A 17,370-nucleotide genomic window follows, 5' to 3' on the forward strand; every position below is an offset into this window, starting at 1 on the left:
ATGTCAGAGGCAGAGAAAGATTGGGCATCTTGAATTTCAACTGTTCCCAAAGAAATAAGCACTGCCAGATAATTCTAGCTGTGGCTTACCGGAACTCATGAATGGTGATGTGTATGTGGGGGATCAGGAGAGATCATTGTTGGCTGAATGAGCATTAGGCCAACAGCTATCTTATGTGTTTCTCATAATCTCATGCTCCCTATATTATTATTTCAACACAATTGGGCAGATGTATCAATACTGGCTAGCTCTTATACAGTGCAAACTTGGACTAGACAATCTAAAAATATGCCAGGTATATTAAAATGTATCATGCTGTTGGTAAATCTGGTGCTTCTTTAGACTGCCTAGTCTAAATTTAGACCAACGTGTAATTCGTTTACATTACACTGAAATGTTACACTCTACTTTTGGTGTTGTTTTTGTTAAAAGCAAGCCATGCCCCCTTTTAAGAAAAGCTATGCCCCTTTTCTGCTAAGCCATGTTCCCCTTGTCAATCAAAAGTGACTAAAACACACGGAGCCCTATTTAGCACAGGCCTCTCAAAGAAAAAAGCTTTTTTGATGCCAATAGCAACTAATCACAGCTCAACTTCACTTCACAATGGCCTCGCCCATCTGCACCTTCCTCTTGTGTCTGTATGCAAAAAGAAAGGGGGGAGGGGAATTTGTAGTTTTTTTTCAATTCCACTAGGCAGAGCCATTTTGTTGGTGATTGAAGAATGGTAAAGTACAGACTACCAAAAGTCTTTCACACACTTTTCTGCTCTAACATCGCAGCTGTGTTAAAAATTTGAGATATATTGTATATACACACATATACATACAAATATATACACACATATATATACACACACACATATATATACATATACATACACACACACACACATATATATATATATATATATATATATATATATATATATATATATAACTTCCCTTTTGGGGAGTAGTCTGGCTTGGCATAAATCCTGATCAGCTTTTTATATTCTGTAACAGGAGACAAGCTGATACCAGGGAACACTACCTGAGAAGGTGGTGTAATGAGCTGCTTTGCATATTCCTATATATATATATACACATATATATATTTATATATATATATATATATATATATAGACAAAGAATAAGTCAGCCAGCACTTTAGTTGATACCAAACTATTATATGGACCTGGCCTACAGGTGCACGCTACTAGGCTAAATATACAGCAACAAAAGAATGCAGCAGCACACTGCCAGCACAAGGATATAGGTGAAACATGAACATGCAGATAAAACATGGAGAGCTATACAGCTATGGTGTAATAGATGCAAATGTGAAACTATGAGATAGTGAGGCACTTAGCTCGCAAATTTGTCTCCGCCGGCGGTCAAATAGCTTGGACCGTCCCATCGCGATAAGGTGGCCTCATTGGGACGGACCCTACACTCTATCAGGTGTGTATATAAGGTGTCTTGGATGTTCCAGATCCTGCCATGCTTACTGAACTGTTCACACAGAGTCATATTCACAGTGTAGGGTCCGTCCCAATGAGGCCACCTTATCGCGGAGGGACGGTCCAAGCTATTTGACCGTCGGCGGAGACAAATTTGCAAGCTAAGTGCCTCACTATCTCATAGTTTCACATTTGCATCTATTACACCATAGCTGTATAGCTCTCCATGTTTTATCTGCATGTTCATGTTTCACCTATATCATTGTGCTGGCAGTGTACTGCTGCATTCTTTTGTTGCTGTATATTTAGCCTAGTAGCGTGCACCTGCAGGCCAGGTCCATATAATAGTTTGGTATCAACTAAAGTGCTGGCTGACTTTTTCTTTGTCTGTATTACACATACGGGGGAGTGGCTACCTCCATTTTGGCCTTTCACCCCATCCACCTCTATCAGGTGTGTATATAAGGTGTCTTGGATGTTCCAGACCCTGCCATGCTTACTGAACTGTTCACACAGAGGCATATTCACAGTGTAGGGTCCGTCCCAATGAGGCCACCTTATCGCAGTGGGACGGTCCAAGCTATTTGACCGCCGGCGGAGACAAATTTGCGAGCTAAGTGCCTCACTATCTCATAGTTTCACATTTGCATCTATTACACCATAGCTGTATAGCTCTCCATGTTTTATCTGCATGTTCATGTTTCACCTATATCCTTGTGCTGGCAGTGTGCTGCTGCATTCTTTTGTTGCTATATATATATATATATATATATATATATATATATACAGCAACAGGAGAATACAGCAGCACACTGCTAGCACAAAGATATAGATAAAACATAAGTATATAGATAAAACATGAGTATATAGATATAACATGAAAAGCTATACAGCTGTAGTGCAATAAATGAAAATATGAAACTAGGTACTTAACTTGCGAATTTGGCGGCCAAATAGCGTGGACAGTCCCACCACGGTAAGGTGACCTCATTCTGGGACGGACCCTACACTATACACACAGAGGCATATTCATAGTGTAGGGTCCGTCCCAGAATGAGGTCACCTTACCATGGTGGGACGGTCCACGCTATTTGGCCGCCAAATTCGCAAGCTAAGTACCTCATAATTTCATAGTTTCATATTTTCATTTATTGCACTACAGCTGTATAGCTTTTCATGTTCTATCTATATATTCATGTTTTATCTATATACTCATGTTTCATCTATATCTTTGTGCTAGCAGTGTGCTGCTGTATTCTCCTGTTGCAGTATATTTAGCCCAGCAGCCTGCACCTGTTGGCCAGGTCTATACAATAGTTTGGAATCAAATAGTTCTGGCCAACTTATTCTTTGGTTGTATTACACATACGGGGGAGTGGCTACCTCCATGTTGGCCTTGCACCCCACCCACCTCTATTAGGTGTATATAAGGTGCCTTGGATATTTTAGACCTTGCAATGCCTGTTGAACTGTTCACACAGAGGCATATACACAGTGTAGGGTCCGTCCCAGAATGAGGTCACCTTACTGTGGTGGGACGGTCCACGCTATTTGGCCGCCAAATTTGCACGCTAAGTACCTCATAATTTCATAGTTTCATATTTTCATTTATTGCCCTACAGCTGTATAGCTTTTCATGTTCTATCTATATACTCATGTTTTATCTATATCTTTGTGCTAGCAGTGTGCTGCGGTGTTCTCCTGTTGCTGTATATTTAGCCCAGCAGCCTGCACTTGTAGGCCATGTCTATACAATAGTTTGGAATCAAATAGTGCTGGCCAACTCATTCTTTGGTTTTATATATATATATATATATATATATATATACAGATATATATATATATATATATATATATATATATACAGATATATATTAGAGCTGCACGATTTGGGGGAAATGTGCAATTGCAATTATGGAGGTAAATATTGCACTTTCAATATGCAAATGCAATATAATCGCATAGGGCAGAGGACTAAACAATTGTATATGTGTATATGAGCTCGTTTCATACACCCACCGGACGAACTGCGCCGTTTATTAACAGCGACCAGTGGTGGTGGGGTTAATCAGCCCTGGGCACTGTTAGGAGGAGAGACAGTCGTCCGCACAGTGGAGGGGCCGAGCCTGGCCATGCTGCACAGGATCTTAGTGTACCACTGTGCAGGCCACTGTTTAATCGCAAAGTTTTGCAAAGGGCTGCATCGACATATCGCAATCCCCAATTATTGAGATTCCATTGGGATTGCGATATATCGTGGAGCCCTAATTTATATATATATATATATATATATATATATATATATATATATATACATATACATTATGGGGGAAATTTATCAAAACCTGTCCAGAGGAAAAAATGCTGAGTTGCCAATAGCAACTAATCAGATCGCTTCTGGGGCCTCTGTAAAATGAAAGAAGAGATCTGATTGGTTGCTATGGGCAACTCAGCAACTTTACCTCTGGCCAGCTTTTGATAAATCTCCCCATATATATACATCTACAGTCATGGCCGTAAATGTTGGCACCCCTGAAATGTTTCTAGAAAATGAAGTATTTCTCACAGAAGAGGATTGCAGTAACATATTTTGCTATACACATGTTTATTCCCTTTGTGTGTATTGGAACTAAACCAAAAAAGGGAGGAAAAACAGCAAATTGGACATAATGTCACACCAAACTCCAAAAATGGGCTGGACAAAATTGGTTGCACACCCTTTGGAAAAAATAACTGAAATCAGTCGCTTCCTATAACCATCAATAAGCTTCTTACACCTCTCAGCTGGAATGTTGGATCTCTCTTCCTTTGCAAACTGCTCCAGGTCTCTCTTATTGGAAGGCGCCTTTTCCCAACAGCAATTTTAAGATCTCTCCACAGGTGTTCAATGGGGTTAGAACTGGACTCATTGGTGGCCACTTCAGAACTCTCCAGCGCTTTGTTGCCATCCATTTCTGGGTGTTTTTTTTATGTATGTTTGGGGTCATTGCCCTGCTGGAAGACCCAAGATCTCAGACACAAACTCAGCTTTCTGACACTGGGCTGTACAGTGCGACCCAAAATACATTGGTAAGCAGCAAACAACCCCAAAATGTAATTGAACCTCCACCATATTTCACTGTAGGTACTGTGTTCTTTTCTTTGTGGGCCTCATTCCATTTTCGGTAAACAGTAGAATGATGTGCTTTACCAAAAAGCTCTATCTTGGTCTCATCTGTTCACAAGACGTTTTCCCAGAAGGATTTTGGCTTACTCAAGTTCATTTTGGCAAAATGTAGTCTTTTATGTCTCTGTGTCAGCAGTGGGGTCCTCCTGGGTCTCCTGCCATAGCGTTTCATTTCATTTAAATGTCGACGGATAGTTCACGCTGACACTGATGCTCCCTGATCCTGCAGGCCACTTGAATATCTTTGGAACTTGTTTGGAGCTGCTTATCAACCATCCGGACTATCCTGTGTTGACATCTTTTATCAATTTTTCTCTCTCTTCCGTCCACGCCCAGAGAGATTATCTGCAATGCCATGGGTTGCAGACTTCTTGATAATGTTGCGCACTGTGGACAAAGACAAATCTAGATCTCTGGAGATTGTTGATATTTTCCACAATTTTGGTTTTCAAGTCCTCAGACAGTTCTCTTCTCCTCTTTCTGTTGCCCATGCTTAGTGTGGCACACACAGACACACAATGCAAAGACTAAGCGAACCTCTCTCCTTTTTATCTGTGTTCAGGTGTGATTTTTATATTGCCCACACATGTTACTTGCCCCAGGTGAATTTAGAGGAGCATCACATGCTTGAAACAGTCTTAGTTATCCACAATTTTGAAAGGTGCCAATAATTTTGTCCAGCCTATTTTTGGAGTTTGGTGTGACATTATGTCCAATTTGCTTTTTTTCCTCCTTTTTTGGTTTAGTTCCAATTCACACAAAGGGAATAAACATGTGTATAGCAAAACATGTTTTACTGCAATCCTTTTCTGTGAGAAATACTTCATTTTCAAGAAAAATTTCAGGGGTGCCAACATTTACGGTCATTAATATATATATATATATATATATATATATATATATATATCCAATGAAAAGTAGAAGCGGCACTCCAAAATATTCAATAAATTGTGGGTTTATTCACACATCTGTGCAAAAAGCAACGTTTCGGCTCGACAATAGAGCCTTTCTCAAGCATGCTTGAGAAAGGCTCTATTGTCGAGCCGAGACATTGTTTTTGTACAGATGTGTGAATAAACCCACAATTTATTGAATATTTTGGAGTGCCGCTTCTACTTTTCATTGGATATTACTTGGGAATCAGTCTGTTCCTGAAGCTGAGCACCCAGATGGATCTGGAATCCTTGAGCACGGTGCTCCCCTCTACCTACATTGTATGTATGTATGTATGTATGTGTATATATATATATATATATATATATATATATATATATATATAGTACATATTTTTTACTACTTTTTTTCTCCCTAAATGCACTTAATTTTTTTATGTTTTTTATGCTTTTTTTCCTTCTTATTTCAGATCCGTGTATGCAGAGGACTACTTCTGATTCCGTGGACTACGAAGATGACAATTTTTTAAATATATTTTTTGGGTTACTAATAATAAAATGGTTAATGAGGGCTTGCCGGGGGAGTGTTTTTCAAAATGCGTTGTTTTTTTTATTTTTTTATTTACTTTACATGCTTAGTAGTTGAAGCTGTTTTATAGACGGAGTCCATTACTAAGCCAGGGCTTAGCGTTAGCCCCAAAATCAGCTAGTGCTAACCCCCAGTTATTACCGCAGTGCCCACCGCCACATGGGGTACCGGGAAGAGTCGGTACCAACAGGCCTGGAGCGTCAAAAATGGCGATCCTGGGCCTAGGCGGTAACAAGCTGGTGTTATTTAGGCTGGGGAGGGTCAATAACAATGATCATCGCCCACCCTGGTAAAGTTAGGCTGTTACTGTTTGGTTGGTATCTGACTGAAAATATGGGGAACCCCACACGTTTTTTGCATTAATAATTAAATATATTTTAAAAAAGTGTGGTTCCCCGTATTTTAATTCTCAGCCAGATACCAACCATTGTCACTGGCCCTCCCCAGCCTAAATAAAGCACCATTTTTTATGCTTCTGGCCTGTTGGTAACGGCTCTTCCCGTCACCCCTGTGGCGGTGGGTACTGGGGTAATAATTAGAGGTTAGCGCTAGCTGTTTTTGAGGCTAACGCTAAGCCCCGGCTTAGTAATGGATTCCGTCAATAAAACAGCTTCCACCATTAAGCCTGTAAAGTAAATAAAACATAAACACAACACGTTTTAAAAACTTTTATTCCAAAAAACAAGCCCTCGTTAACCATTTTATTAATAGTAAGCAAAAAAAGCACCAGTCATCATCGTAGTCCACCGGATCTGAAATAATAAGAAAAAAAAAACACAAAAAATTGGTTAGTACACTTATGGCGCTCTCCGCTTGGAAGAACTCCCATAAAGCAGGGTTTCTAAACAGGAGGCCTCCAGCTGTTGCTAAACTACACCCCCTATCATTTCCAGACAGCCTTTGGTTGTCTGGGAATGATAGGAGTTGTAATTTAGCAACAGCTGGAGGCACCCTGTTCCTCAACTACTACTCCTATCATGAGAGTTGTAGTTTAGCAACAGCTGGAGGCACCCTGTTTCTAAACTACAATTCCCAGACAACTAAAGCTGTCTGGACATGCTTGGAGTTGTAGTTTTGGAACATCTGGAGGCACCCTGGTTGGAAATACTGGCATGGAGGGGCTCCACTGAGTAAAGAAGTGTTTCCCAGTCAGAAGTCTCAGCATGCCCAAAGAGATAAAAGCTGTCTGGGCATGCTGGGAGTTGTAGTTTTGCAACATCCTAGTTGGAAAACACTGCTTCACACAGTGGAGCCCATAGTAAGTCAGAGCTCTGTAACAAATTCTGCATTGGGGTCCAGGAGCTTCAAGTTACACTTGATCTCTATTATTGTAGATGCCCTAGTATTTACCTTTAAATTGTTTATAACACTGCCTAAATGTCTCTTGCTCAGAGAGGGTTGAGATTCTTTTATAATATTAACCAGGTAGAGATAACCTTCAAGATACCATTTACCTTTTAAGTGTAACAGCTTCTAATTCAAATATGTTAAAGTCCCAGGAATCCTCATTGTCCAGTAACTGTGCTACTCGAGGAGGAACGTCATTAATGGTTACTGGCACAGAAAGGGGACTATGGCTGTAGTGTACATCTAGAATAATAAATAGAAGAAGTAAGGCTGCTGCCTGCTCCATCAGACCTAGTAACACTATTATATATCTAAAGCATTGGCATTTTTGTCTATAAACATAAAACCTTGTTAACCTGATACTAAATACAGTAACTTTATACGCAGATCCCTTTCTTAATATATATAATGTAATGCAAATTAATTAAAAAGATAAAACAAAAATTTCACATGGACATAAGTTTCCAGACGCTTCGCCATGCTTTGGCTCCTCCCATTTCTCTTGATCATCTTTGAGATGTTTCTGCACCTTGATCAGAATCCACCTGAGCTAAATTCAGTTGATTGGACATGATTTGGGAAGACCCTTTCTCCCCCCCCCTCCCCCCAAGATAAGTTCTCACAGCTAACTGTATACAAGAGCAAAAATTAAGCCATGAGATAGAAATAACTGCCTGTAAAGCTCAGAGACAGGATTGTGATGGGGCACAGATCTGGTAATTGGTACAAATAAAATTCTGGAGGAAACCAGGAACTGCTTATCACCTGACCAATACCATCCCTACAGTGAAGCGTGGTGGTGGTGGTGGCGGCATTCAGGTGTAAATTTATCAGCTGGGACAGGAAAACTGGTCAGGGTAGGTTGAGCGAAAGCTGAAAGGAGCAAAGTACAGAGATATTCTTAATGAAAACTTCCTCCAGAGTGTTCTGGACCTCAGACTGGGCTGAAATTTACCTTTTATCCAATGACTCTAAGCACACAGCCAAGCCAACACAGGCCTTGTATGGCCAAGCCAGAACACTGACAAATCCATTTGAACATCTCTAGAGAAACCTGAAAATAGATTTCCACTGACTGTCCCCATCCAACCTGACAGAGCTTAAGAGGATCTGTGGAGCAGAATGGCAGAAAATCTGTGACATCATCTCCAAGAAGACTGGAGGCTGGAATCCCTGCCAAAGGGGCCTTTAACTAAGTACTGAGTAAAGGGTCTGAATACTTATGTCAATGCAATATTATTGGTTTTTCTTTTTTAATAAATTAGCAAACATTTGTAACATTCTGTTTTCACATTCTCATTGGTGGTTATTGCGAGCAGAATGAAACAGGGAGAAACATGAATTTTATTTTTTTATTCTTAGCCAAGGCCGCAACATAACAAAATGTGAAAAAAGTGAAAGGGTCTGAAGACTTTCCAAATGCACATATATATCATTAAAGAAAAGCTCCATTTTCTAGATAAAACATTCCAAATCCCCTTCTTCCTAAGGATAGGCCATCAATGAAAAAGTCCCGGAAAACCCCTTGAAATTGTTGCTGTTTGCCATGGAACGTCTACGTTCTGGCTCATACAACAATTGCCCAATATGCAGCATCAATCAAAACTTACTTTTTGAGAAAACATATTCATTTCCTGAAAGTCTTCGCAAACCATCCTGAAATAATAAAATGTTTCATATTGGTTATTATAGATATTGTGCCATGTCATTACCTTTTCAATAAAACATTATTTACAAACTGAGAGTACAATGACCTAAACATATAAGACTAATATGGATGTAATGGGGACAGAGTAAAACAACAATAATCTTCAATGTAAAAAACTGTACATACAGACATCAGACCTCCTACAAGGTCACTGGTGTGAGGATCTTCATCTTTGGTTCCCAGCTGTGGAGAGTAGAGTTCTGTCGTCCTCAGGATTTCTAAAACTCTGTCCAAGGCCTCGGCCACAGTCACCGGACTGTTCTCCTGAGCGGTGTTTATTATATTAATGACCTGTAAAGCAATGCGGATAGCAACATGTTCAGTAGGGTACATGTTCGTGCCATCGTGACAGCAAAGGATTGTCATTGTAATCTGTCTAGATCAGTGGTCTCCAAACTGTGGCCCTCCAGATGTTGCAAAACTACAACTCCCAGCATTGCCCGGACAACCGTTGAAACTAATAGACATAATATAAAAAGTTGTTCCCTTAGGCTATCTCCGTGAATCTCCGTGCAGACATTTCGGACACTGCAGGGCGCTGGCATAATATGTCGGTGTTAGGACCGCACAGGAAAGCACCATCTCATAGGCAGCTATGCATTCCATGTGGACTCTGCACAAAGAATGGGTGTGTTAATTCTTTGTGTGGACATTGAAAAATAGAATTTCCGTACAAGAAACTTCTTGCACGGAAATTCCGACACGTGCACAGAGCAGCAGAATCCGTTGAATTCAATGAGGCTCTGTTGAAGCAAAATTTCTGTGTGGACATTCAAAGCAGAATTCCACACGGAAATTCCAACGTGTGGACATGGCCTTGCCAAATCAAGTTAGTTTCCATATTCAAATCACATCAACCAAGCTGTTTATATAATATGTCTATTGGTCTTAGGTTGTATTTTGTAATCTGTTCATGCTTTTTTTTAAGTTCATGCAAATTGGCCTGTCATGTGTGCTGTAACGGGTGGAGTTTGTATTACATTGTAAATACATTAGCCCAGACCTCTGAGGAAGCTCTAAGGAGCGAAACATGTCAGGGTGTTTTAAATTTCAATATTGCCAGAGGAGTGCTGGTGAACAGTAGGCATTGGCTTGGGCATTTTCTATACTTTAGTGTAACACCACGAATGGCACAAAGATTATTACCTATATCATATGGTGCTATCAGTTTACAATATTTCCTTCCCTCTGCCAATATATAGTGTTTTCCTTTATATATTTTCGTAGACATATTTTTTTATTGTTTATATAGTTTATACCGTTGTGCGTTTTGTGTGTTCAGACCATGACTAAGGCTCATAAGACCCCGAAACACGTTGGTTGATCACGGGGCTTCTCTAGTGCCTCGTGTTCATGTGAGCTGGGTTTGCACAATCTGTAAAGACTTTATGAAGTTGAATTTATTAAACTGATCCAGATTTTATTGCAATCCTATTGTTGGCCGAGAATAATATTTGGGCTTTGACTCAGGGGAGTTGAAGTCTGTGCACCACCCTGCCCAGTAAAGCTGAATCTGGAATAAATTTAACTTTTTGCAGCTTGCAAATTAATAAATTCATGAATTAACTAATTAATTAAATTCATTCATTCATTCAATAATTAAATTATGAGGTTAATGTTGCAATATGAATATTATGTATACAGTATTACTGGTTAGCAGCCAAGTATAGGTATACTGTGAAATCTGTGCTGGACAAACAACTGGCATTGTGTCCTTTTAATTCCCTATAAAACTACATAAAACTTTTTCTGTTTGCTGACGGAGCATGAAACCAGTCGTCATTACAAATAATAGGCATACCTTTGTTATTGGGGCCTCTATGGTCATTGTATGAATCCGTGCCATCGAGGAATATCTATGATTCTGTAAACTTGCAGCTGTACAATGTAAAATATAAAAGGTCATTATAGTAGATGACAGAGCTTGATAAGATATCATTCCCTCTACTACAGTTTTACAGATTTTCTCTTTGTCTGTTCCCCTCCTGGTTTAGCTAAAAATACAGAAAAATACAAATACTATTGATTTTGGACATGCCGACAACATTATGTAGTATTTACTATTTTGGCACATGTTTGTTGATACATTCGGGCCATTATCATGTGTTCTGATGTATTAGCATGTTTCTTTTCATCACCTTCCTCGTGGTGTATTTTCCAGCAAAATTTGCGCCAAAAATGCGTTGCAGTAATTAGTAAATTAATGGAGAACAAAAACATTTAAAGCTTGTAAAAAGACCCTCAATTTTGGCAGATCTACTTTGGAAATGTTGTCATTTAAACGGGTGCCAGATTTTGCCATAACAAGGGCTAACATTTTGACACAGCAGCCTGTCTATTCAGTCTATTCACATAGCAGAATTTCCGCTTGGGGAATTCTGCCTTAAATTAAAACCCATAGACTTCTATGGGATTCCGCACTCCCATTAACACTTCTGAAATTCCGCAAGTGGAATTTCAGAAGTGTGAATGGGAGTGCAGAATCCCATAGAAGTCTATGGGCTTTAATTTGAGGCAAAATTTCGCAAGCGGAAATTCTGCCATGTGAATAGACCCTTAGTAAATCTGGGCCAATGCGTGAACCCAGCCTTACAGCCACACAGATCAAGTCCATGCCCTTTTGTTTCAGCTGAAATTGTGCATTGGAACTATTTATTGCCTGAATGGCAATAGAATTATCAGACATTCTTCTTGGCTGCAGTAGAGCTGGACATTTCAGCCAACCATCTTATGCAAAATACATGCAAAAGATCACAATGGTTGACAGGGAACTCTGCGCAGTTTGGGAAGCTGAAGTGAGCATTGGACGGACTTGCTGGAAGCCTCAAAGAAATGTGTATACTCCTCCCTTCAGCTTTAAATGCTGCGTAAAGCAGAAATAATAGGGCACATGCCATGCAGCCAAGTACTTCTGCCCCTTTATTTTAAGCAATTGGTGGCGGTCTAAGCACCTGGATCCCACCGATACGAGCTTCTGACATGTGACTATGACAAGTTTGATGAAACAATAGGTACACGAGAGAACTATAAAGGCTATTATAATCTCTAGGAAGTGAATGCCATTTTATGTTACTTACCATCACTGCTTCGGGATGTGATTGACCTTACGTCTACTGACTCTTTCCTTCTATTTTTATGCCTGAAGGAATGAGAATGGGTCTCTGCAAGACAATGTTAAGAGGATGTTAATAAAAAGTCACAGTCTATGATACCTGCTTAGAATGTTTATCCCCATGATATACGAGGGATATAAAAAATAAAATTTCTCAAAACAAATTACATCAAAACCAAATTACATCGCTTTTCTGCATAGTCACCTTCCTTTATGATGCAGGTCACATGACACCCTAAGACAAAGCCAATTACTACTCCTTTTGTTTTCACCGTTTCCAAGAAAGGTAAAAAAGTTTTGAAACTTTCTGATAAACCCAAGTGTAATCGTCGCCAATACATCCAGTCTTAAAAGGCTACTCCGTTGAAAACATCTTATCCCCTATCCAAAGCAAGGATAGGGGATAAGATGTTAGGGGACCCCCGCAATATCCGGCCAGTAGCGGCCGCGTCCGGAACATGGAAGCTTGCAGAGTCTGCGTTCATGACGTCATGACCTCTCCATTCATGTCTATGGGAGGGGGCTTGACAGCTAGTTCCTAGCCGTCATGCCTCTTCCCATAGAAGTGAATGGAGGGAGCATGGCGCCTGGCATCACCAGTGATTGGGCATGGAGTAGAGTTCACTCCATGCACCGAATGACACGGGTGACGCAGCAGAGATCGTGGGGGACCCCAGCGATTTAACATCTTAGATGTTTTCACCAGAGTACCCCTTTAAGTCATTCAAGTTCTCTGAGAAATAGAAACACTTGGAAAGTGCAATGACTTTTACAAGACTAAACAATTCCATGGCCAATTCAATAGTTTTGGGATCGGCAAATCTTACTTACCTTGCCCTATCCAGCATCTTAAGACGTATGACAAAACTAACAACATTGTCTGGTTACTAACCTGTAAGTGCGGGATCTCCTGAGCATTTTTCATCTCGACTTATCTTGTGTATCTAAAAACATAGCAGAGATAAAACTGAATCAGTACAAGGCAATGTGATCAATGGACACTAACATAAAGATTAACTCTAAGTACAAGATCTAATATTTGAATGGGACCCATCAGCTCTTCTCCTGTTTACTTGCATTTACAAGAACATAACCATTGTAGACCATCTATACTGTTCCTCTGCTCCTTAGGAAAATGTGGAAATAAATTGACAACTGTGCATCATGACTTCGGTAACAAATGGAAGCAATGATGCCAGTGTGTTTGGCAATAATTTTACCTGTACAGGAGGTATAGTCCAAAATGTTGCAGTTGCGCAAATACTGGTTGTTTTGGTAAAGACTGGTGTTTTATTTACCAGTCTTAATAAATTTGATGTTATTTACTCCAATTATCTTTTAACACCTCCGCATTAAATTGGTGCATTTTGGTTTGTCCTAAGTCAGAAAATGAAATCTAAACCTGCTATGAGCCAAAAAAAAACAAACGAACACAGAGCTATCAAGAAATCCCCCCCCCCCCCCAAGTGGCAAGAAGAACATTTTTTAGAACTTTTCTAGTTTTCTTTGCAGTATTTTCTTTTAACAGCATATACATGGGTGGCCTGCCTCTATGACATTGAAATGCAATGGTTCCCTGGTAATAGTTTTCATAAAGTCTACGTGAATAAAATATATATCTGTGTGTGCCACACTAAGCATGGGCAACAGAAAACAAAAAAGGGAGGAAAAAAAGCTAATTGGACATAATGTCACACCAAACTCCGAAAATGGTCTGGACAAAATTATTGGCACCCTTTCAAAATTGTGGATAAATAAGATTGGACAACATAAAGAGGAGAAGAGAACTGTCTGAGGACTTGAGAACCAAAATTGTGGAAAAATATCAACAATCTCAAGGTTACAAGTCCATCTCCAGAGATCTAGATTTGCCTTTGTCCACAGTGCGCAACATTATCAAGAAGTTTGCAACCCATGGCATTGTAGATAATCTCCCTGGGCGGGGACAGAAGAGAAAAATTGATGAAAGGTGTCAACGCAGGATAGTCCGGATGGTGGATAAGCAGCTCCAAACAAGTTCCAAAGGTATTCAAGCTGTCCTGCAGGCTCAGGGAGCATCACTGTCAGCATGAACTATTTGTCGACATTAAAATGAAATTAAACGCTATGGCAAGAGACCCAGTAGGTCACCACTGCTGACACAGAGACATAAAAAAGCAAGACTACATTTTGCCAAAATGAACTTTAGTAAGCCAAAATCCTTCTAGGAAAATGTCTTGTGGACAGATGAGACCAAGATAGAGCTTTTTGGTAAAGCACATCATTCTGCTGTTTACCAAAAACAAAATGAGGCCTACAAAGAAAAGAACACAGTACCTACAGTGAAATATGGTGGAGGTTCAATGATGTTTTGGGGTTGTTTTGCTGCCTCTTGCACTGGGTGCCTTGAATGTGTGCAAGACATCATGAAATCTGAGGATTACCAATGGATTTTGGGTCACACTGTACAGCCCAGTGTCAGAAAGCTGGGTTTGCATCCAAGATCTTGGGTCTTCCAGCACGACAATGACTCCCAAGCATACGTCAAAAAGCACCAAAAAATGGATGGCAACAAAGCGCTGTAGAGTTCTGAAGTGGCCAGAAATGAGTCCAGATCTAAATCCCATTGAACACCTGTGGAGAGATCTTAAAATCGCTGTTGGGAAAAGGCCCTTCCAATAAGAGAGACCTGGAGCAGTTTGCAAAGGAAGAGTGGTCCAACATTCCGGCTGAGAGGAGTAAGAAGCTTAATGATGGTTATAGGAAGCGACTGATTTCAGTTATTCCAAAGGGTGTGCAACCAAATATTAACCCCTTAAGGACTGAGCATTTTTCCATTTTTGCATTTTCATTAATTCCTCTATTTTTAAAAATCATAACCCTTTCAATTTTGCACCTAAAAATCCATATGACGGCTTATTTTTTGTGACACCAATTGTACTTTGTAATGGCATCAGTCAATTTAGGATCCTCCTCGCGTCCTGCAATCTATTCGGGACGCTGCGATTTCACCGCGGTGGTCCCGAACAGCACTACTGAGCTAACCGGCAATGTTTACTTTCGTTTTAGACGCAGCGATCAAGTTTGATAGCCACGTCTAAAGGGTTAATGCTGGACATCAGCCTGATCGGCGATGTCCGGCATTTGCCAGGGGTCCTGGTTGCTTATAGCAACCGGGACCCACCTGGTATGATGCGCGCTCACCTGCTAAGCGTGCGTCATACCTCGGGAGTTTAGTGTGACATTATATCCAATTTGCTTTTTTTCCTCCCTTTTTTGGTTTAGCTCCAATACACACAAAGGGAATAAACATGTGTATAGCAAAACATGTGTTACTGCAATCCTTTTCTGTGAGAAATACTTCTAGAAAAATAGAGAAATATTTTCTAGAAAAATTTCAGAGGTGCCAACTTTTACGGCCAAGACTGTATTATACATTTACGTTATGTACTAATACTAATGATTTAAATTAAATACTCCAAATTTGCAGCTAGAAGACTTCCAAACATAATTTACATTTCTAATTATTCCTAATAACCAAAAGATTACTGTTTTATGAATTAAAAGAATTGCTCCTAGATTTCTATACAGTATGCAGAATTATTCTCTACCCACTGCACAGAGTACATTTCTGGGTTGAGATCTCCTATAAGGACGGACATTTGGGGGAAGATTTACTAATCAAAATGCCCAATTTTTTATTGATTCAAAGACTTTTTATGCCATGCTAAACAAGGGGGTGTGGGTTAGTGGTAAAGGTAGGTGGCTTAACTGTAGGTCGTGGCTTAAAATGAGCCAGAATTGTAAGAATTTAAAAACACAATAAAATAAAGCATACCAAGGTATAAAGGAACATTAAGCTGCTATCCGGCAGCAGCTTAAGCATTTGGCGCTGCCGGATAGCACTTAATGCAATGGCCACGACATAAAAAAGCATCGTATGTCGATTTCATCATATGTCGGGGCCATCATAGGTCGGGGGGTCACTGTATTCCCTACTCCTTCAATGCCAATGAATGCACCTTATCTGTTTTTGACGTAGTGCAGCCTCATTGTTCCTTTTTTCCCCCAATAATCTTTTTCTATTTTTGTAAAGAAGTAATTAAACACCTATACCTGTTTATTGTTGTCAGAAGGACTGCACAGCTTCTTGATGGACACAAAATGTCTAATTTTCCTAGTAACATAAATATACAATAGTTAACAACTATGTCAAACACTTCACAAGCTAAATATGCAATTATAAAAAGTCACATTGACATTTTATATATTTATTTTTAGTCTTCAAGGGTTTGAGATTAGAAATAGCACAACTCCATTCCATAGTCTATGTCAGATATCACTGCTCAGCCCGGGCTGGGTTTTCAGTAATTTTAGCTCCCCACATTTTGCTGATAGTTTAGGCTAGTTTCTTGGGTAAGAAAAAAATTAATGTATGGTTTATATCATTATTTTAAATTTCTTGGGAGAGCATATGACCACAAATGTGATTCTACTTGTGTGGACCGGACTTAAAGGGGTACTCCACATCTAGATATCTTATTCCCTAGGATAGGAGATAAGAAGTCCAATCATGGGTGATCCGGCTGCTGGGACCCTTCACAGTCTCCGGGCTGGGGACGCAGCATTCTGAAATGGAAGCTTGGAGCTTCTGTGTTTGTGATGTCATGCCATGCCCCCTCCATGTATATGTGAGGGGACGTGAGGGCTATGCAATAGCCTCCTCCCTTAGACATGAATGTAGGGGGCGTGGCAGCTGTGGTTGCCCAGCATCTGACATGGAGCTCTGTGCACCGGATGACTGAGATCCCGATGGCCCCCCCTGCGATCAGACATCTCATCCCCTTTCCAAAGATGTCTAGGGGCGAAGTACCCCTTTAAGTTTCCCTATTCATTCCCACTGACATTGGGGGTGTAATATGAATTAATAGAGATTTTTACCATTTTACACGTTTGTGATATTTAAAATTGCTAATATATATATACATTTTGGAATTGGTAGATACTGGTAGAATTTGGAAGATACTGTATTACACTAAATAATTTATAAGATGTCCATGAAGTATTTAGAAGTCTGTGTTCTCTGAAAAGGACCAGTCAGCTGTTTTTAGCCAATGAACATCTCTGTACATATTCTT

The 17,370-nt window shown here is 39.9% G+C and overlaps 1 protein-coding gene across 9 annotated transcripts in view; it reads right to left on the reverse strand.

Moving 5' to 3' along the window:
• Nucleotides 1-17,370, reverse strand: part of PDE8B (phosphodiesterase 8B) — a 329,639-nt gene that overhangs the window by 12,727 nt on the left and 299,542 nt on the right. For all 9 annotated transcript variants that reach the window (XM_056541706.1, XM_056541688.1, XM_056541692.1 and 6 more), the window contains 7 exons: nt 16,349-16,409; nt 13,146-13,197; nt 12,219-12,302; nt 10,943-11,019; nt 9,268-9,432; nt 9,044-9,089; nt 7,541-7,676 (listed from right to left, as the gene is read on the reverse strand). In XM_056541706.1, the coding sequence (XP_056397681.1) occupies nt 7,541-7,676; nt 9,044-9,089; nt 9,268-9,432; nt 10,943-11,019; nt 12,219-12,302; nt 13,146-13,197; nt 16,349-16,409 (621 nt within the window). The remainder of the gene's footprint in view (nt 1-7,540; nt 7,677-9,043; nt 9,090-9,267; nt 9,433-10,942; nt 11,020-12,218; nt 12,303-13,145; nt 13,198-16,348; nt 16,410-17,370) is intronic.

Source organism: Hyla sarda, chromosome 1, assembly GCF_029499605.1.
Source record: "Hyla sarda isolate aHylSar1 chromosome 1, aHylSar1.hap1, whole genome shotgun sequence".
NCBI classification, from domain to species: Eukaryota; Metazoa; Chordata; class Amphibia; order Anura; family Hylidae; genus Hyla; species Hyla sarda.